Source organism: Trachemys scripta, chromosome 2, assembly GCF_013100865.1.
Source record: "Trachemys scripta elegans isolate TJP31775 chromosome 2, CAS_Tse_1.0, whole genome shotgun sequence".
NCBI lineage: Eukaryota > Metazoa > Chordata > Testudines > Emydidae > Trachemys > Trachemys scripta.
The window spans coordinates 140,559,281-140,581,090 of record NC_048299.1 but is presented as its reverse complement, the minus strand read 5'-3'; the positions used below and the strand labels follow the sequence as shown (position 1 = coordinate 140,581,090).

The 21,810-nt window shown below is 50.2% G+C and overlaps 2 protein-coding genes across 6 annotated transcripts in view; one reads left to right on the top strand and one right to left on the bottom strand.

The window, feature by feature from the left end:
• Nucleotides 1-8,715, top strand: part of LOC117872813 (cytosolic purine 5'-nucleotidase-like) — a 36,991-nt gene extending 28,276 nt beyond the window's left edge. For 3 of the 5 annotated variants that reach the window (XM_034761598.1, XM_034761599.1, XM_034761600.1), the window contains 5 exons: nucleotides 139-190; nucleotides 3,306-3,366; nucleotides 4,248-4,424; nucleotides 5,027-5,128; nucleotides 7,535-8,715. In XM_034761598.1, coding sequence (XP_034617489.1) covers nucleotides 139-190; nucleotides 3,306-3,366; nucleotides 4,248-4,424; nucleotides 5,027-5,128; nucleotides 7,535-7,591 — 449 coding nt within the window. In that variant the 3' untranslated portion in view covers nucleotides 7,592-8,715. Of the gene's footprint in view, nucleotides 1-138; nucleotides 191-3,208; nucleotides 3,367-4,247; nucleotides 4,425-5,026; nucleotides 5,129-7,534 lie in introns of those variants that run through there. The other 2 variants (XR_004644611.1, XR_004644612.1) reach the window with 2 other exon arrangements.
• An 836-nt stretch (nucleotides 8,716-9,551) lies between these two features.
• Nucleotides 9,552-21,810, bottom strand: part of LOC117872811 (cytoskeleton-associated protein 2-like) — a 31,732-nt gene continuing 19,473 nt past the window's right edge. Inside the window, exons 5-9 of the mRNA XM_034761597.1 lie at nucleotides 19,672-19,873; nucleotides 17,209-17,364; nucleotides 16,094-16,157; nucleotides 11,257-11,452; nucleotides 9,552-10,645 (exon numbers count right to left, since the gene is read on the bottom strand). Coding sequence (XP_034617488.1) covers nucleotides 10,429-10,645; nucleotides 11,257-11,452; nucleotides 16,094-16,157; nucleotides 17,209-17,364; nucleotides 19,672-19,873 — 835 coding nt within the window. The 3' untranslated portion in view covers nucleotides 9,552-10,428. The remainder of the gene's footprint in view (nucleotides 10,646-11,256; nucleotides 11,453-16,093; nucleotides 16,158-17,208; nucleotides 17,365-19,671; nucleotides 19,874-21,810) is intronic.

Below are 21,810 nucleotides of genomic sequence, written 5' to 3'. Positions count from 1 at the left end.
AGCTTCATGCAGCTGGGGAAAGGATCCGCGTCTGACCCCCAGGAGGGCCGGGGCTGTCGGGAGCCAGGACTGACAGAGAATGTCACTCCCAGATAACCCCCCCCGCGTGCCTCTCCCCTCGCCCACTTCTGCTTGCAGAGATCTTCGAGGAGCTGCGGAGCCTGGACGTGCTGCTGGCGGAGCTCTACCAGTAAGTGGAAGGAGAGAAGCTGAGCTCTAGCTGCGTGGCGGAGCCTGAGTGCAGAGAGGTGGGGAAGGTCACTTGGTGCTTGGCTGGGGGCTCAGACCCCAGAGTCAGACCCACAGTTTGGTTCCTCCCCGCCACAGAGCCCAGAGCTGCAGGGAACATGTCAGCTTCTCTCTCTGCAGCTGGAACAGGGCAAACCTGTGGCTGTCTGACTGAATAACCAAGGGGAAGGGCTCCCTGGTGCGGAGCCTATGCCGGCAGCTGACCAGACCCCTGCGTGTTCGGGGCAGTGTAGGGAAAGCAGACTTGGAGAGGGAGCACTGGTAGGGTGAGCAGATAGCAACTGTGAAAAAACGGGACATGGAGTGGGGGGTTAATAGGCGCTCATATAAGAAAAAGTCCCAAAAAACAGGACTGTCCCTTTAAAAACGGGACATCTGGTCACCCTAAGCATTGGTAGGTTATAAACTCCCTGGGGCCAGGCCCTATGTTCTGTGTCCATGCAGCACCTTGCACGGGGAATGAGAAATACTGATCAAGACCAGGATTGGGAGCCAGGACTCCTGGGTTCTATTCCCAGCTCTGGGAGGGGAGTGGGGTCTAGTGGGTTAGAGCAGGACTCCTGGGTTCTATTCTTAGATCTGCCACTGATTCACTGTGTAGCCCCTTCCTCACTGTGTGCCTCAGTTTCCCCATCTGTGCAACAGGGATAGTGATCCTCTGTTGGCCTATGTCACTGTGTCCGCAAAGTGCTTGGACCTCCTTAGGCAATGGGCTCGCGCTCCCCTGGAGTGCCCTGGCTGGGTCACGTCAAAGTGGCCCCTCCTGCCCCCTTGTCAATCATCTATTGTTTGTGTGGTGCTAGTGCCTGGGAACCCCAGGCATGGACCAGGGCCCCACTGGGCCAGGCTCTGTGCAGACACTGATCGGCTGTTGCTCTCTAGCCAGTGAGTCCGAGAGCAACAAGCCTGTCACGCTGCCAGCTTTGGAACGAAAGAGAAGCAGCCGCATCCCATCTCCCCATGAAACAGCAAAGGCGAGCAGCCGCCTCGCATGCCAGCCAGCAGTGGGGGAAGGTGCCAGACGCTCTGTGGGCCAACTTCCCCCTGGAGTGAGCTCAGAGTGACTCAGCGGCAGCAGGTTGAGGCCTCTCTGTGCGCCTGCGCTGTTCTCTGCATTGCTGGTGCCGGAGAGTCATCCTCTCCGCGGCTGAATTTGCTGGGCCCATTGTGTACGTGAGGTTTTGTTGCTAGTGAATCCAGCTGGAGGGGGAGAGTGTGAATTCTAGACTGGCCTGGATGCGAATACTGCAGGGAAGGTTGCGAAATGGTGGGTTAGACCCCACCCAATTAGTACACGCTCACTCATTCCGCTCGAGCTGGTTCCTCTATTCCAGGGGCAGCCCCACTGCTTTCAGCCAAGGCTGACCTGACTTAGGCCTGGTCTCCACTACAGAGTTAGGTCAGCATAAGGCAGCTTACGTCTACACTACAATGTTGCTCCCGATGTAAGTCACCCACTACACCAAGCTAATAACGCCACTTCCGTGAGAAGCGTAGCACTTAGGTCGCTGTAGTTAGGGCAACACACTGTCAATGTAGACACTGCATTATTGACCTCGCCTGTTGGCTGTAAGCCCCATGCCAGGCTCGCCGCTGGAGCCCCCTGCCCTCGGGTGGGGCTGACAGCTCGGGGCGGGGGGGCTCCAGCGGTGAGCCTGGCACAGGGCTGACAGCTCAGGCTGTCCGCCCCCCACACTGCCCCATTTGTCAGTGCAAGCGCTCCTGGTGAGGACGTGCACTCTTGGTAGAAGGAGGACAGTGTGGACATGAAAAACTGCGGTAATTACTGCGGTGGCTGTAGGTCGACTTAATTTTGTAGTATAGACAAGGCCTCAACCTGGTGGAAGTAGAAGGAGAATCTGCCTTTGGCTCTGCCCCCACAGGTCATGTGGCTGGGGAAGGTGTTGGGAAATCTGGTTTTTGAGCTGTGAATGGGAAACCCCACAAGCACCCCCCACCCCCTCATGTGAGGAGCGATGGTCACCGAGCCAGCTAGCCTCCCAAGGCTCCCAAGACTCTGCAATGCCCTGGGTAGGCAGCCCAGCGGGCACCTTCCCAGCAGTGACCTCGCCCGTTCCACACTGCTCCCCTTACATAGAGATGCAGCTGCAAGTTAGACTGTGCGCTCTGTGAGGGGCGGGGTACACTTAAATGGGTGTGGCTGAGCAAAAGCCTCCCTAGGCACATTCTCTAGCTGGGGGATGGCAGAAAGGGGTCGGGAACACTCAGCGTTCTGGATGTTTGGAATTGCACATGAGGCCCCTCCAGGGAACATCCCCATGTCGGAGGGCCTGAGCCCTGGCACCTGAGGCACGACAGGGAGGGGGTGTGAGGCGGCTTTAACCTCCTTTGGAGCTCCCTGAGTTCTGGGACCATGCACTGTAAGCAAGAGACGCTCTGGGGCTGCTCTAACATACATGCTGGGATGCAGAGAATACCCATAATGCCATGCACTGTGTACAGCTGCTCCCTGCCAGCCAGGCAGGCCCCTGCAATGGGGCTATTCCCTGGGGACCCTTTCTCCCCCTCCTAAGGCCTCCAACTGTTGCTGGAGTGTCCCTGAAGGTTAGGCCCCAGGTTTGGGAGAGGCGCTCGCTGTGCCAGGCCGGCCCTCTGACGCCTGCTCATTGCTGTCACACTGTGCCAATCTGTCGGGGGCCTGATGCTTTCCCTCGCAAAGCCTCGGAAACCAACAACCCCTTGTTAGCACTGAGCGAGGGCTGCGTCATGACCCATCCCGGAGTCAGGGAGCACAAAGGGGCAGGGCCTCAGTCCTGTCCCTCATGTCAGTTAAACCCAGGCGGGGGGCAGGGGGTGGGAGTGGGGTGGGATGCCCTCCTGGCATGAGGGGGGGGCTCTGGGGCATCTGACACGCACTTGGCAGAATCAGCCCGGGTCTGGATGTTAACTGGACCGCCTTGTGGGCATGTAGCAATGGCCCCTTCTGGCTCTTGTTCAGTCCAGAGCACTGTGCAGGGAGCGGCTGGGAGGATGGAGGGGCTGAGACTGCCCCCTCCAGCAACACTCACCCTGGTGCCGTGCTGTGCTCTCCTCAGGCCCTTGGACAGCGGCAGCAGCGAGCGCCCGGACATCAGCTCCATCAAGCGCCAGATCCAGGTACCCAGCGCTCTTGGCTCAGGGAGGGGCTTTGGGGCCCTGCCACTTGTTTTAAGAGCTGAGGGAGTGAGAGAGCAGAAACTTGCTTCCTGTTCCCTCCATGCCTCTGGCAATGGGGTGGGGAGGCAGATGTGAGGGGAACACTGTCAGCTGGTGCTCCTGGATCATCCTGCTCCCCCACCAGGGCAGTGAGCAGCAGCCCAGCTCAGCCCCCCAGGGCCTGACTTCCTGGCCCACAGCAGGTCCCATCTGGGTCACAGAATGATCTCTGCTTCCTTGTGTCTAGTTATAGCTGCCGTTTGGGGGGGGGGGGCAGCCTGGTGCTGGGGCCACGGAGTTCACTTCTGATCCCTTTCCCACATCAGAAAGGCTTGTGTGCCTTCTCCTGCTGTTTGCTGGTGCTGTGTCTCTGCTCTGCAGAAGCAGACACCCAAATCCTCTGCTGCCGGAGCTGATCTCTGCATGGAGGGGCAAAAGGAATGAACATCGTAGGTGCCAGGCTGGTGCCAAAGGGGCAGCAAAATCTGAGCTACCTCTGCCAGGCAGAAGAGCGACTCTCTGCTGTGGTGATGTTTGAGCTTCCTGGCCAGGAGGGGCTAGCACTGGAGGAAGCAGGCAGCGCCTGACACAGTAGGGTCTGGGGGTCCCTGGCAGGGATTCCCTAGACTTTGTTGGGCCTTGTGGTACATAGCCCTGAGCGTTGGCCAGTCCCCTGTAGCGTGCACCTGTGCCTGTTTTGATGTCTCTGTTGCAGTGTCTGTCCTATATCTGACTCTCCATTTAAAAAAGGGTCCTACACTGACAGGCCCCCATCTCCTCCCTGGGGAGCCAGGGCAGGGCTGGGCCTCAGGCCATGCTGACTCACTTGCTGTCTCCTGCAGAAAGTCACCCACGAGATGGACATGTGCTACGGGAAGATGGGCAGCCTCTTCCGCTGTGGTTCCCGCCAGACGCTCTTTGCCAACCAGCTGATGCGCTATGCAGACCTCTACGCCGCCTCCTTCATCAACTTCCTCTACTACCCCTTCAGCTACCTGTTCCGTGCACCGCCCGTGCTGGTACGCACTTGGCCAGGGCAAATCCAGGGCAAGGAGATGGGCTGGGTCCACAGGGAGCCTAGGTTAGAGAGGGAGATGATGGCCAGGACTCTGCCCTGGGTCAGTCTGGCTGGCCTGTCCTGGGAGCTTGGCCATTGTCCAGAGGGCAACTCAACAAGGCCATCCAATGGGATCAGGTTTGCCCTAGGCCAGGATGCAGCTAGCACTGCTGAGGGCAAGAAAGGCCTTGTGGTTCAGGCACTGAGCTGGGTGCCAGGAGAGCTGGGCTCTATTCCCAGCCCTGCCAGGGACTCTCTGGGCCTCAGTTTCTTCAGCGGGCATGCTGCTATTGACCCCTCTTGTGAGGCTTCATTAATATGTGGGAGATGCTTTTGAAGCCCTCTATGGAAAGAGATGTATAAAGGCTGGGAGGTGCCTCTAGGCATGGGGGGAGAGACCACTGGGTCCATCCTGTCGCTGCTTCCCTAGATCTACCCTGGTACAGCTCACGAGGTGGGGCCCCAACCCAGGGCAGTGTAGAGCTGGAGAAGCTCAGGCTCACTCCTGGGAAACAAAGTTCAGGGCCCAAAATCTGTGTGCAAATGCCCTCCCTGCGTCCACAGATGCCGCATGAATCGACTGTAGAGCACGTGCACCTGGAGCTCAGGGAGTCGGGCTTGTTAACGGGGCATCGGCTGCACCAGCTCAGCTTCCACGGCCACCAGGTGGGTGGGTGTCGGTAACACTGCCGAGCGCCTCCGGGGCTTCTCTTCTCCCTGCCTGGGGGTGGCTGCACTGTTGACCTTGTGCTCTTTCACCTCTGACCTTTCCACCTTCTACGTTCATTGCACCGGGCTTCTCTCTCCTCTCACCCTCTGGGCTGGTCTGCTTCACTCTCCCAGCTTCCCCCTCCCTCTCCTCACCACTAGGGGGCATCAGCCTCTTTGTGGGCTCCTGCTGCCCCTCACTGCCCACCTTGTCTGCCCAGCCACCCTGCATCCAGCCCACGGGCTACTCCTTGACCATGTCCTAGCCAACAAGCAGCCCCTGCCATGTCATCAGCACCCTGAAGCTGGGGCTGCTCTAGCTTTTTCCAAAGGCCTCCCACCATTGCAGCTCCATGGATGGTAGCAGCAATTGGAGTGGGCATGGGCCCTCTTCCCCTGCCCAGAGTGGGTAAAGCCTATGCCAGTCTACACTAGCGCTGCAGCTAGCCCTGGTGCATTTCCTGACCAGTGCTGGCTAGACCAGCTCTCTCCACCCTTCTATCTGACCTTTGAGGGTTGTGGTAGCCCTTGTGGGGCAGGGCCGAGCATACCTCAGCCATGGTGTGAAGAGTAAACACGTCTAGCAAAACTAATGCAGCAGCTCCCGAAAGGCACAGACTGTGTACCAGACTCAGCGCGCAGCAGCCTCAGGCGCTAAATGGGCTGGGCCAGCAGTGAACTCAATACAGCCCCAGAGCGGGAACTGCTCTCTGAGCTGATCAGATGCATTTGGATCTTGGCTCTTGGACCTCACCGAGTTGGGCTTTTGCACAGCACTTGGCCGGTAATGATGCCTGCAACCGTTCTGCCCAGGTAGCCCCGCTGGGCCTGTTCTCTGGCAACAGGTACTGCAGCACAGCGAGGCCAAGGCAGCTGTCAGTGAGCAAACAAGTCATTGAGCCAAGTTAGACCCTTACACACTCCCAGCTTTCAGCCCTCGCCCCTTCCATTCAGGTAAAGCAACAAGGGCTGAGCCCAAGTGCTCTCCCTGAGAACATGCTGTGTCTGTCTCCTAACAGGCAGCACCAACCTCCCAGCACACTGACTGACCCCAGGGGCAGGCTGGCAGAGCCACCAAAGACAGGGCCATGCCCTAGCTACATCTGCAGCTGGGCTTCCTTAAAGCAATGGCGCCAGCCAGCTTGCAGCCACCCCACTCAGACTGCTGGGGATGTCCTGGGTGCTGGGCTCCTTTGAGCCATCTGCATGACAGGGGCCTCAAACTGCCTTAGTCCCGCTCCTGGTGTGGAAAAGCAGCCAGAGCAGGAAATATCCTGTTTTCATGCAAATATCCCTCCTAATTAAAAGCCAGGGGATGGTGCACTGAAGGCAGACGGTTCCTAATTAGAAGGGGTTGGAGTGTCACTCCAACCTGCCCTCACAAGCCAAGATGATTTGGGGGTTCAGGCCAGGTCATGTGATGGGAGCCAGGTGCTGCAAAGGCTGTGATGCACCTGAAGAAATGCTCCCCGCCCACACCCTGTGGGAAATGCTTGTGCCTCCACCTTTGCAGAAATACTGCTTCACAGCCAGTAATGTGAGAGCGGTGGGGCAGTGGAGCAGGAGGAAATCAGCCAATTGCCTCTAGTTCTCAAGTCAGGCCACTGGCTGCCTTTGGATTAGACAGGAAGCTACAATTCTCTTTGGCTCTTTAGTGTCCGTCACTGTAGTTCTCCAGCAAAGCTTTGAGCTGAGCACTGCAGGGCTTAGTGACCCAGGCCTTGTACTGCCTCCCTGATCTCCTTTTTGACTTGGTGCATCATACACACAAATCAAAGCAGGTTAGCCAGATGCTGCTGGGTCAGCTTACCCAGACCCATGCTCATGGCTTGGGGAGATGTTGCAACCCAGCTCAGATTTGCTGTCCTTTAAATGTTCAGTAACTCAGAAAACTTGAAGCTCTCCCCCCAGATTTGAGTGGCAAATATAGCAGGTTGCCCTAGACCCCGTGTGGCTGTGGGCTAGAGTTTTAATACTTAAATGAAGTGAGGAGTGGCATTAAAAATATAGTCCTGTGCAGGGCTCCACTGTGGGCTGTCTCCAGCAGCAGCCTGGCTGCAGCAGGAATGCGCACAGCCTCCAGCCCAGCATTCCCTCACTGCTGCAGAGCAGCCTGTGCATCAGGCTTGCTGTGTCACCTTGAAAAGCGCAGCGGAGAGGTTTGGAGGCCCTTGCCTGCTGCTGAGTAAGGACACACAGGGCACAGCAGGGAAGTGGTGGCTCTAGAGTTTGGAAAACCAGAACTAGCAGTTGGGCAGGTCTTGTGTCCAAGGGCAGGATCCGACTCTACTCCGTGAGAATGGGTTTTAGAGCAGCAGTGACGTGGACACAGCTCTCAGGCAGTGCAACCGTCTCTCATTCCAGAACCTCAGAGGCATTTTTCAGGACACTGACGAGGCTGAGGAGGACGACAATGACTGAGCCGGACCACGGGCTGATTGCTGACTGGACGGCAAACCCAGAACAAAGCATTTTTCTGAGGCATCAAAATCCTGTGAAACAGGAGTGTTCTGAAAAGAAACACTGCATACCAACTATCCCTGTCAGTCTAGCCTTAGCCACCAGTGCCTAAGGGGGCCCTTTGGAATCCAGCAATTGTTTGCATTTTCCTCCAGGGATTGATTGATTCAGTGGAGACAGTTCATGCCCAGGTATCCCCTCAACTGCCTCTGAGGCAGAAAGGCCTTTAGCAGCCAGGGAAGGGTAAGAGGCCACTGCTGGTGCACTAGAAGTCTGTGGTATGCTAGTTTCTCTGTCCAGTCCCCACCGATTTCTCCTTTGCTAGGTTGACGCATGTAGCAGTTGTTGCTTTGTGTGTGTCTACTACAGTGGTGGGGTTCCTGGAGTCAGATTCTCACCCCTTACAAGCCAGGAGCTAGTGACCCTGCCCGATTCCACTGCTCTTACATGGGATGGGAAAAGAAAGCTCTGATTCCCTGGGGATTGTGGCTGAACCTGGATGCTAGGGCTTGGAGCAGGCAGTGCTGGTCTGTGCCCTCTGCCTCCACACCCCCACAAGGCAATGTGAACTCTCATTCAGTATATATTGAATAGCTAGATTTCTTTTGAGCTGGGATCCCAGCTCCTCCTTCAGGAAACACTCTGCAGCCCTACTGCATTTATATCAGCAGGGATGCCTGATAGTGCCCAACCCCCTCCCACAAACAGAGTACCGTTTTTAAAGGCTTGTGCATGAAGGTTGTCCTAGGTCTGTTCAGGGAATAAAAGAATCCAAACTGTCCCAATAAGGCTCAAACCTGACTGAAGTTTAAAGTCACAAGCTCCATACTTCTTCCCTTTGGTGCTAAATGATGGATCCACTGGAAATGCAGGTGTGCCCTAGCACTGCAGCCTTCCAGAGCAGGGCAGAAAGTTCCTGATTGTAAATTTAAATCAAGTCAGCTACCAGAGTGGTGCAAAGACCATCTCAGAGTGAACAGGCATCCAGATCACAGCAGCATCCAAGTGTATATACCAGCTCTCCCTGCAATAGTGCTGAGAGGGCCCTACATCCATAGGTAGAAGGGGATGGAGAATACAATGTGTGTGTGGGGGGGGGGGAGGGAGGTTCCTTTGGGTCTGCGCCCCCGAGTGTGTGCAGAGCTGCTCCTGCATTGACTTTCATGGCTCAAAGCACACAGGGAGCTCTTTGAGTATGGAGGAATTTGACTAGGGTGGGAGAAGTTTTAAGGATATTGTATATATATATTTTTAAATTAAAGACACTACAAAGTAAGACCACTGGGTACTGTCTTTGGGGGGAGAGGGTCTGATATGTGTCCCCCAACTCAGTGTGGAGACTGGGACCATACATGTATTGAGCAGACAAGATGCTTTAGAAATACTTAGTCACCACGAGTTTGGAAGAAGTTTCCTCACTGGTCACTGAAATACTGCACTGCTGTGGCAGTGGGAGGTCCTGCAGCCAAACCAGCTGCTCCAAGTCAAATCCTGAGAGTTTTCCTGCACCCTTTTAAGAGGCACAAGGCTATTGGAAGTGCCAACATTAGTTGTGCTGAGAAGCCCTGCTCATGTGGTGGGATTAGAGCCCAGGGCCTCTTTGCAAGGTCTTTGCTTTGCTCTGATGTCCCCTCTTGGCTCATCAGGACCCTGCTATTCTGCTATTTAATGGCTCAAAGTATTCAGCATTAATTTATTCATCACAGTACCACCACCTTGGTCTTAGATAGCACTCTTCCATCCATTGAGCTCACAGCACTTTACAAAGGTCGGTATTATTCTCCCCCATTTTATAGATGGGGAATCAGAGGCACAGACAGGTGAAGTGACTTGTTCAAGGTCACCCAGCAGGTCAGGAGTAGAGCCAAAAACAGCTACCTTGTGTCCCAGGCCAGTATGCAATGCACTAGGTCATACTGTGTCACAGGGTATGTACATTTATTAAGAGTAGTAACACTGTAGAAAGGCAATTACACATTTACCCCAGTATATTTACAGGCCTCCCCTTTAGTCAGGCAACTTCCATTGCTTGCCAGGCAGGGGATAGTTTTAGCCAGCGTGTTTTCTTTCCAACCAGACGCTGGGCCGGGACGATTGTTACCTTCCATCCCCACGGCCTGAGTGACTGGGCAGCTGTGAGCACAGCTGAGCCACCGGCTTTGGGGGGCAGTGGAAACATGGAGACTTAGGGAAACATGTAGGAATGTGGTGTATATTGCCCACCCCTCCCCCCGGGCGCTCAGGGGAGACATTCCAGGGAAGGGCATAGGGAAGGTCGTCCCCTTACTGGAAAGGGAGGAAGCCTCATGCCAAGGGACTCAGGTTGCGCTGGGTTTATCTGGAAAACTCCCAAGGTTTGGGTAGTGCAGCTCGGTACAAAAGGCCCAGCCGGGGAGCATCATCTCAGGGGCCTGTCTGAGCCTGGCCTGCCATGGGGCTAGATCTCTGGATGGGGGCAGAAGTGCTGGTCCCCCACAGGGCAGGGAGCAGGTCGAGAATCAGACCAGATGCAAGTAGGATTCCGGGGGGTGGGGTGGCCAGCGAATGCCCTGTATTGTAGCGTATAAATAAGTGCAGCCCTGCGTGCCCTCGCTGATTATCCTGTGGCATCCCGTCAGCTGGTGGGGGGCACAGTGTCAGTGTCAATGGGGTGGGGGGATGCTGTCAGCATTGATTGGGGTGCAGGGGGGCATCCCCCTCCGCAGGACTCTGGAGTATTGGTAAGTCCTTTAGGTTACTTTCACCCCGGACAGAGGAACCCATAACAGAAGGCCATGAAGCTTGTGGACACCACCAGCCTAAAGCTCCAGCTCCTCCTCTTCCAGCAGGGCCTCATTTTTACGAAACACAATCTGGCTCACATCCTCCATGGCCATTATTTCATCAAGGGAAGACACTACGGTGTCATGTTCCTTCAGCATCTCTGGGTAACGGGATATGGCATGCTCTATCCGCAGAGAACGCCGCACCGGGGTTAAGAATTTCAAGTCTTGCATATCAGACAGTCCCTTCATTCTGCAAAGAGTAGAAGAGGAGAAAGAGCCACTTAGCAGAAGCTTGGCTGGTTGAAGAGTCCCATTGCCCTGGTCTGGTCTCCCACACATAGACCTTGGACAAAGACACAGCACTATAAAGCAGGAGAGGTTTGGGGAGGATTTCCCCTACCCATAACGAAAGGCCCACTCCCATCTGAAAGGCTACAACATGGATCCCTTCACTGAGGCTTCCTTCAGATCAGTCTCCCCCTTAAAAAAAAAAAATCACTAATCAGGGCTACCACAGCTCTGCAGGGCTCATTGTGCTGATGGCCACTCTGCCCACCCCTGTCCACCATCCTTTTTAAGGTCTTCCCCACATTTTGCTGACCTAGAAACAAACAAGACAGACCTCAGGGCTGATGTAGTTGCAGCCATAATCAAGACACTGCAGGATTAACACTCTGCAAAGCTCAAAAGCAAGACAAGAAGCCAAACACCCGCCCCATGACCCCACACTGATGGCAGATCTCTTGGCTAGTGACATGCTGGCTGATGGCAACAGGGAGAAAGGTTTGATCACTGGAACTGAGGAACAATATACAACAGCAGGGATAAGAGCAGCTTGAACTGCAGGTTACAGGTTCTTACCTGGGCACGGGAACAACTTGTAACTTGACCGAGGAGACTGGCTTGCTAGTCAAGAACCTTAAACTGGACTGTGGAGTTGCCACAACCTGCTCTCTCATGCCAGGGCAAGGAGTTCTGGGCCCCTGAAGCACCGGCTGTTCAGCTGCATCCTCCACTATAGGAGAGCTGACTCCAGCAGAAGGGTGTGCAGAGACCCCTGGAAAGGAAGAAAAAGGGCAGGTCAATTCCAAGTTTTGTGGCCACAACTTGGCTTAAAGAGGGAAGGAAGGAAGCTGCAAGCTCGAGTAGGGTTATGGTAATGCAACACTTTGGAAGAAGCCAGTTTTCAATCTGTTCTAGCAAACAGTGACTTGCAAAAGAAGAGAACTGGCCGTGGGTCCTTCTCTGGGATGGAGTGAGGCACCGCTAAGGAAGGTTTTTCTGTTTTTAGAAATACTAGGAAGCGGATTTTTGAAAAATTCACCCTGGAAAAAAAAGCACACGTTTAACAGGGATGGAAATTAACCCCCAGAACTGCTTTCCAAGGGATGGGATAAATTCATCAGCACTTGAGTCTTTAAATCCAGATTGGAAATCTTTTTCTACAGAGATATCTTGTAATGCAACCACAAATTATTGGACTTGACAGTGAAATCAAAGGGTGATAATTTCCTGCCTGGATCACAATGGCCCTTTCTGGCCATAACATCTATACAATATGTATCTTCTCTACACTGGAAAGCACTATGGATCTTTGGAGAAATTGATGTATTATAGCAAACACCAAGGAAGTGACAGCTGATTAGCTGAGAGGGGAAATGGAATTTTATTCCAACTGTAACCTCTATTTAACCCAAACAACCTAAAAACAAATGGGAGAAAAGAGTTCTCTATTAAGATTTAGCAACACTTCCCCATGATTGGAAAGCTCTTAATTCACATCTGAGACCTCCAGAAAAAACAGATTTGGTGGTCCCGATACTAAGATGACAAACAAGCATGAAAAATATTTAAAAACCTGAGGCCTTCTTTATCTCAAAGCAGCAAAAAGACAGACCTCTATTTATTTTTCCTTGGCAAGTCACCTTTACAGAGCATTTTCAGTTAGTGACTCATTCAGTTATGAGCACTAAGCACATTCATGTCCCTCAGAAGGATGAACAGATTAGAAAGTGGGTGCCTAGATACCAGATATACTGCTGGGGCTGGCTGTTTGATTAGAAGACCAGCAGAGGCTTGAGGGTGGGGTGGGACAAGAGTCATTATCTTCTTTTATCTTCTTGAGAATGGTTGTCACTGCTTCTCTCCCCCATTGCATTTGCACTGAGAAACCTGCACTTCATCTCTTAACGATCACAGGAAACTAAATGTACAAGTCCAGGATTCCCAGGCATACCTTTCTGCTGCCCATAGGTGGAGAAAAGCTGAAATCTTTGCTGTCCTGCCCTGTAACACCTGAAATTGCATCCTTTACCCTTCCACATAGGGCCTATTCCAGCCCCATATGCAAGTACATGTTGCATGGTCAGACTTAAGGGAGCATTGTATTCAACAGACTGTGTTGTTAGTTTCTATCCCCTTGCCTATAGCATGACCTTCCATAGGCATGGACTTATTTTTCCAGGTGGGTGCTCCACCTCCACTCCACCCCCTCCCTCGAGGTCCCACCCACATTCCAACTCTTCCTGCCCCCACTCCTGAGGCCCCATGCAGCTGCCGAACAGTGGCCCAGCTGAACAGCTGTGGCTGGCAGATGTTGACCACCCCCACTATTTTTTTCCATGGGCGTTGAGCCCTGGAGCACCACGGAGTTGGTGCCTATGCCTGATTCTCTCCTCACTTGTAGCAATGTAAATCAGGAGCAATCCCAATGAAATCAGTGGAGCTACACCGATATAAAATTAATGAACCACAGTTGGTTCACCAGCCTGGGAAGCAGTCTAATGAGGCGCTGTGGTTCACCAGCAGATATAAACCCAATCTGACAAGCCAGAGAAAGCACATCAGACTGGCAGTGCCAGCAGGAATCTGAAACACATTTCTTGAGTTGAAGAGGGTACTAAGCAGGGGCGAGTCTAGCTGGCATAGCTATACTGGCAAAGGCACTGTAGTGTAAACAAGACCTGCATTAACCATGTTTTTGGGCAGTTAATTTCCCTTGTTTCTTGAGGAAGAGGTGTTAGTGAGGGGACATGACTGAAGGGCACCTATGGGAGGGGAATGATCTTCTACCAGCTCTGCCCTCCTCCTGGCCCCACCATTCCCCCGGTAGGGCTGGAAGGGCCATGGGAAGAAAGGAGGATGGTAACTGATGTGCTGTGAGGAGCACATCCACCAGCTGGAAGCAGCAAAAAGAATAGCAGAGACCTCCAGGAGCTTCCCTACTTCAGGGAGCTATTGTAAAGGAAGGGGCTCTGCACAGCCCTCTGCAGTACAGGAGTATTGTTGTATGTGTGGAATGGCCCATTCAGTGGGGTGTGCTCAGATGAATTAGGATGCTCCAAAGAGATGAATAGTCTAACGCAATAGCTTTGGGTGGTGAGTTCCCCTCTACCTCAGTTTCAGTTGTGGAATACCATTGTTCAAGATAATCTCACTATGCATGTCAGTTTTAGAGCAACTGGAATATTATAAGTTTTCTTGGGGGGGGGGGGGGGGGGAGAGGAGAGAAAACGCCAGTATCTGGGGAATGCCTGACCCAAATTATTCCAAACTTGCACCATTGCCCCTGTTGTGGCATACCTAGATAATCTCTTTGTGCATGTGGAATTAATAGAGTATTTTGAAAAAAAAGCTCATAATGCAGAGGGAGGACATATATTGGGAACCTCTTGATCAGATGACCTAAACTTGCATCATAAATTCTACCCCAGTCCCTGAATAGCTTTTTAATTATTGCTTCCCCAAAATGGAAATGGGTGGTGGAAATTATCCACAATTGATCCCGAGAGAGTAATATCAGGATCAGAGCCATAGTTTGAGCCCCAAGTATGTGTAAAAAAAAAAATAAATAAATAAATCAGAAGTTTAAGAAGTGTAAAATTTGGATGTTACATGATTATTTCAGTGGGACTGTATCTCACTTAAACAACCTCAAAAATCTTGACTACTAAACCAACCCTGTGGTAATTTTCAAAGACAAGATTTTTTTTGAGGGCCAATTTCCCTGAATCAGTTTTCTCTTACCCTAACCTATTCTGTTGTGCTCCCAGCACTCTGTTCTATATGTACTTGCAACGGTGGAAAGGGAGAAATTTTCACACCCAGATCCAGTCTTTCAGCCCCACAAAGTCAGCAGTTACCCTGAATTCGGGGAATTATGATTGCAAAAGCTAATTTCATTTTTAAAGGTGATCTGTAAAGGGGCAATAACTGAGACTGTGCCTTCATTTGTTTTTCCTCTGATGTGTAAAGAAGGTATGAAGATTTGGGGGCCTAGGTGATTTTTTTTGTTTGCATGTTTGTTTTGGGGAGGGAAGATACATTTATGTTGCCTCCTTTTATGTTAAAGATCCAGGCCCTGCCTAGCCTAGGGGACTCATGCTTTGGCTTTGTCTAGACTAGAGTTGGTGGTCCAGTTAGAATTTGAGCTAATTGATCCTAAATGCTAATTGTGTTGAAAATTGAGGTTCTCCACAAATGTTTGTTTTGGGACACAAAGTTTTGTGGTTTGCCTGAGGCATGTCCTGATCCTTAACAAGCAATTGGCAATCTGACTGTAAATGCTAATCAATTACAAAAGAAGGACAAATGCTAGTCCAAACGAAGCCTATGATACCAGGAGAACTAGTGAAATGATATTCACAAGAGTCAAAAGACAGAAAATTGAGCAAAGGAGAGGGGAAGGGATTTTGAAAAACTGTTTTGTCTGATTTTGTTAACACCTATTTAACTTCAGTGCCAAATGAGTATTTTGGATAAAGAATGCATGCGTGCAAGGGAGGATGAGAGAGACAAATTTGTCCCTAGATTTTTACTATCCTGGGGGGGGGGGGGGCAGGACAGTTTTCCCCCCCTAAATGGCACCCCTGAGGACAGACACTTCCCCACCTAGGCAGAGCAGAGCAGCTCGGCACTGGCAGAAATGGGGGAAGGCAGTGGCAGTGACTCTGCAGGCTCCCCCATCCCAAACTGCGCCCATGGTGGACTCCCCTCCCCCTCACCTGACACTGCAGCACCCCCACTCCAGCCAGGCTCCCTCTGCCTGAAACAGGACTCACCCAGTACTGCCTGCAGTTGGAGCCAGCTGGGAGCTGGAGCTTACCCAGGAGATCTAGGTAGGCGGCAGGGCGACCCAGGTGAGCAGGGTCTCACTGCTGCTGATCAGGCTGGGCTTCTGCTGAGCAGAGGGAGCCCTGCACTCCCCCCTTGCCCACCCCTAACCCTGGCTGGAGCAGCTCCCTGAGGCTCCTGGAGGAGGGCTCCCCTCCCCCACCGAGGGCTGAAACAGGGTTGGGTCAGCCTCTGCTGCAGCAAGCCCAGGAGCTACAAACATTGAACAGCTCACAGCAGCTGTCTACTAACTGGATGGTGGGGGCGGGGCTGCCTAGGAATTACTGATCCCTGGCAATAGAGCACCCACGGAGTCCGCGCCTATGTGACTTACGTTTTCAAGATTTAACAAGCTAGCCTGGCTTTCAGGGGATAGGGGGGTTGCTCAGTGCCTATGAAAGTCAGAGCACTTTGATGCCCAAATTTAGGCACCCAGGTCAGAAAGCTGTGACCCTTATCCTGCACTCTTCAGGAAACATCATCCCTCTTCAGAGGACCTTTTCCCATTCATGCGCTCTTCCAGTTTCACCCAGCTAACCATTTGCTCAGCCTTGTCAAGGCTTAAGTTCCATTTAGTACGGGTTACCTTGGTATACATTGTCTGTATTCTTCAAAAACTCAACAACAACTTCTCTCAGCTCCTGGATTGGCTGCAGGAAAAACAATTGAGAACTTTAAGGTCAGAGCACACTTGACTCAGGAAAATGTGAGTATCTGAACCAAGACTTTGGGTCCCAAAGAGTGTAGTGTGTTCGGAACTCACTATTCCATTAAATCACAACTCATCTCCCCACACCAGGCAGCCAAACCAAGGTGAATCAATGATAAAGAGGAGGGGAAATATTTGTAAGTAGACTGAAGTCTGTTCTTGGACAAGCAAGCAGAGGATTGCTAGATGCTGTCAGCAAGAAGAGAAACATTCCACCCCCTCCACACTTGGTCTGTGTTCTTACAGTTCTGGTGTCTACAGTATGTTCCTGTTTTCTGGGGAAGCCTGTCACACACCTCAATGTCAGACTTTCTAAAATAAAGATTAACTGAGACCATCCCATGCTCCTGAGAGGACTACAAGCCAGGGTCTGCAGGGACACCAGGTGGAAACGGGCTGGGCTTGAGTAGATGGAATATGACAAGAAATAGTACAAGTGCATAAGAGACCTACATATTATGGCTGCAAATTGACAGCTGTGCAGAGTCTGCCCATAACTCCTCCCACAGCGCCTCCCACCAAACTATTCTGCCTTCATCAAGCCACAGCAACTTCCAAACTCTGGTTGAAAGGAAAACTTAACATTGCCCTCCTTCCTACACTGTGATGGGGAGCAGGTGTCTCAGTGACTCCTGTGCGTTTGGAGAAAGGAACACAATTATACAGTTGACCAACCATCCTCACCTAAAATTAAAGCTAGAAGTGTAGCCATTTCAGTATGTCTATTCACCCCCATATAAGCAGCTTTAAAGAGACATTCAACTCATATGTTTAGCCACAAACACACACCCTCTAGCCAAATCTGGCTATTGAGCTCCAGAAAATTTGTTTAGCTTATTGGAGAGGATGGGTCACCATCGCTGTTTTCCCCAGCCTCCTGGGATAGGAAATATCTGAATGAGGTTTGCTGATGTCGAGGCCACCAGAACTAGCTGGGACATTTGCGAATTCAGAGGAAGTTCCGATGAGAAGTTTGTGGAGCAATCACTCACCGCAGCACCAGCACAAACTGCTGCTTCATACAACCCAGTCATGTCAATGGTGCCATTACGAGCCAGCAGCTTTGCCTTGCAGATCCAGAACTTGGCAAACTTCTCTGCCTCTGGGATACTGGACAGTGTGGTGAAGAGCTCCTCTGAAGGAAAACCCTGCAAAAACAGCCATATCAGGAAGAGAAGTGCAGGTTAGAATGGAGGAAAACCACTGACAAGGTTAACGGTTAACATCCCTCAAGGACAGGAAGGATGGTCTTATATTTGAGGCACCTGACTGGAACTCAGTTAAATACCCAGTTCTGACATATTTACTGTGGTGATTTTGGGCAAATCATTCACTTTCTCTGTGCCTCAGTTTTTCATCAGCAAAATGAGGATAATGTTGTGACAGAGGCCTATTGGTGGTTCACAGCTGTGTGTTAACAACTCATTAGGTCTGACATACTCACTACACCTAATACACTGTTGTCAGGATATATACCCCAAAAGTGTCATGTAATATGTCATTAAAAAACTAACTTACTAATCATTAATATTCTTGAATGCTGTATGTATGATCAACCCACAAAGGATTATACAGATGTGCTGGAATTATGATTAAAATGTATTTAAACAAGACAGGTATGGGGGAGTTGATAAACAGGTATTTTCCAGACAAAGGAATGCAGTTCCGCCTGCTTGAATGTGCCTGCTATGTAAATTAAGCAAGGTGTGACAAAGGACAAAGAAAAGCATATTTGCATGCCAGGCAATCAAAGCCATCGGCAGAGCAAGTGGAGGAAAAAGTGATCACTTAATCTCATCGGGGGATGGAGACTGTGCCCCCAGGAAATCTTCCTGCCTCTTGAAGTTTGAGAGACTTTTCAAAGGTTTACTGGACTATAGAGAAAAGGGCAGAGAATCCCAAAGTTATCCTTCATCTGAGGAGGCAAGGAAAACAAGCACCTTGGACTGTGTGGGGATTCTGAATAAGAGCTAGTCAACCATTGCTGGAAAAGAAAGATCGTTCAAGGTAGTCCTCACCAAAGACTGTAGCTTGTTAAATTAGGTCTTACATCATTAGAAAGCATATTTTTATGTTTGTTTGTAATCCTTTCTATCTTTATTCCTTATACCCGCTATCACTTAATCCTATGTCCTTTTGTTAAATAAACTTGTTTTACTTTTACTATAAACCAGTTCAGTGCTGTGATTTAAATGTCTGTCAAATCCCAGTTAAATTAATGAGTTGTAGTGTATTGTCTCTTTAAAAGGAGCAACAAACTTAACCTCTGCAAGTGCTCCAGGAGAGGGCTGGACACTGCAGGGAGACAGCTTTGGGGAAATTCGGGACTGAGAGAATGTTGGTCACTGGATGGTGGAAGGCAGGATGTGAGCTGCATGACTGTGTGTGAGCTGTTGGTGTCTGAGCTGTGAGCCACAGCAGCATAACATTTAAGGCACCTCGGGTTGCGGGGCAGGCAGTCTGGGTTGAACCCCAAAGTGTCACAGATGTATCCTAGGGGCGTTGCGATGATACATTTAGTTTTTGGGCTGATACTGTGGTAATGGGGACTATATAAATACCTATACAGCTCATGTAAAGTCATTTGGCATTTCCAGCAATACAATTCAACAACAGTAAGGTTCTTCAAGCATGTACAACTTTAGACACAAGTTAAGGTATGATGCTGGACTTGGAAGTTTCTGGGACCAAATGCACCGTGAGCAGCAAGAAAAAAATTGTGACAAGATATTTTAAATAATGGGTAACACTCGTATCAATTATTTTGTCATCTATTAATGATGTAATATTCCCATTTTAGCACAGATTTCAGTGCTGCTCTGCTGCGTAACTTAAATCTCCACAGTATCCCAATTATATCTCTTACTGCAGTGGGCTATGGAATCTGAGCAACAGATTTTCATCCAATCTTAAGTATAACATTAATATTTCATTAGTAGGAAAGAAACTGGCTCAGTATGGACACTAATACTGCCTCCAAGATCATGGATACTGCAATTTTGCCTTAGATCTGTACTGGCAGTTTGCTCCAACCCAGATGGCTACACCTAATTTAGGTGTCAAAGACCAAATTGCAATGGTCCTCAGCTTGACTACAGAGGCACTGCAGAATGGGGATGCTTGATAAGAACTATAAGAACGGCCAGACTGATGGTCCGTCTAGTCCAGTATCCTGTCTTTTGACAGTGGTCAATGCCAGATGCTTCACAGGGAATGAATAGAACAGGTCAACTATCAAGTGATCCATTCCATTATCCAGTGGCAGCATCTGGCAGACCAGATCCAAGCAGTAAGGCCACTGAGCACAAAGAATGCTGCATGCTGGGGCAGGCAGTCTTCACAAACCATGCCCCTGTATGACAAGTTAGGGTTGCCTCAAGCTACCTCTGCCTAACACTCTCCCAAAACACATTAAGAGGAGCAGGTTGTTAAAGCCACTCCTGCTTGGTCCTCACCTTCTCAGCAAGTTCCAGACACTCTGCCAACATGCCATTGATCTTGTCCGTCACGCAGAGCTGCTTTCTCTTCTCCTCCTTCTCCATGCCATTCCAGAAGGACAGGTTCATCATCTCCTTGGTTGGCTTTTTAGCAGGCAGTGTCATGGGTGGACGTTTATACGATTTCCCTTTGGATGCCAACCACTGCTCCAGTTGCTTCCTATCAAAGGGCAAAGAGATCGTTAGGCCATCAACATCAGATTACAGTTCTAATCGATCCCTGGGCTACAGCTCTGATTTTTGTTTTAGTCATATGTCGAGTCCACTGTGTTGCTCATAAAGAGCGAATAGATATGACAAACATTCCAAGATCTATTGAAGGCTAGGAAAGAACCCTCTTTTTTAAAATTAAAGAGTCAGTTGCACCTCTTCTTCCCTACTCGATGATATGGTGAGGTCACTGGTGTTTCCATTCAGACTGTAGCTACAGTGTTTGACTGATTTATAAATAAGTTACTATATTTTGAATACAGCCTTCTGCTGATTCAGCATTAAACCAAAGCCATATGCTTCAACACTTGTCCTATGCTATGGGAAATTTCAGAGAACCTGTCTTGCTGCATCTGAACTTACAATCTCTTTCTATTGAAAGTGCATCATTAGCACAATCTCATTGCATTCTCAGGCCCACTGCAAAGTGAAAATGACCCTATTCTAGCAAGTTTCACTTTACTGTTTTTGCTGCAGGTAAGTAGAGGGGAGGGGTAAGATATGCACAGGAGAAAGGGAATTGCAGAAAGGGTAGGAAGAGCTCCAAGTTTAGCAGAGACCTACTTGCCAGATATGAAAGAAGCTACCCAGTGAGTTCCAGAGACAACACTCTGATGGGAGGAGAAAGGAGCCCAGAGTGCTTCCCTTCTCCTTCCCCTTGAATTTCAAGAGGACCCAGTCTCCATTCTTGATCAGGTACATTTTTGAAGCTCAGACTAGAAGATATGATGACCTGGCAGATTTAGGCCCTACTAATGGGCAGCTCTAAGCAAACCCATCCAGTTTAAAATTATTATATTCAGGACCAAATGTGTTAATTCATAAGGTCTTTCAGGTACTTTCAAATACATTAGAAGATTTAGATTCCGTGCTTTCCAATGAGCCCAGACAGCAGCTTGAAATGAGCATGAGACAGAGTAATTCAATATGCAGCAAAGTTGTGGGGTTTTTCTGGAGGCAAGGAGCAGTGATTTTAGTAAAAGAATGGGCCCACCACCCAAAATGATTGCCTGTTTGTGTAGTCTGCAGGACAAAGGGAAAAAGTAAGGTCCTTTACCTTTCAAATGTTCTGGTCAGAAACAGGCCAGAGCTTGATTGTAACCTGGATGGTGAGGCAGACTCATGCCTTAGAAATCTCATCTATTTCTCATCCATATGTTTTTTCAGTCTCTGGACATTAATACCAGTCAGAATGTAGAACACCTCAATAGCCCAAAACTACTAAAAAGGACAAACTATTACTAACAGAACTTCCAGGTCAATTTAAGAAGATATTCCATCTCCTTTCAGATTGACATAATCCTGACTAGATCTGGTAAACTATTTTTGAAGGAATAGAACACCTATTGAAATGTTACAGATATCTTGGTGCAGCTTAGCAGCATGTCTACTTGGCACTAGGCAATAAACATTTCACTTCCCCAGACTGGATCTGTCCATATCCCAGACAATAGCATTTACCCTAGCCTGCTTTCAGCAGATGACATCAAACAATGCACTGAATACAATTCAAAGAGCTGCATTTCCTGCATATGTTTTAGATATTGCTTGTTGCATGGGAAATACTGAGCCCGTATCTCTTATTCACAGCGTTGTTTAGAAGGGTACTGACAGAATACTGCAGTTTAATACATATCCAAATTTTGGACGCAATCTGGTGGGAAGCATCCATCTGTGAGGTGGAAGAACACTGGGATCCTGGTGAACAAGTGAACCTCGAGCATCTCACTCTGCCTCAGGATGGCTGTATTTAATTTAGCAATAGGCAAACTTTCCCTTGAAGAGGTACTTCCTTCAAGAGGTATCAGTAGCGAATTAGACACAGCTACTGCACCAGTGGAGTAAGGGAGAAGGTAGAAGCCCAGCCAGGGCATTTGACCCCCTCAT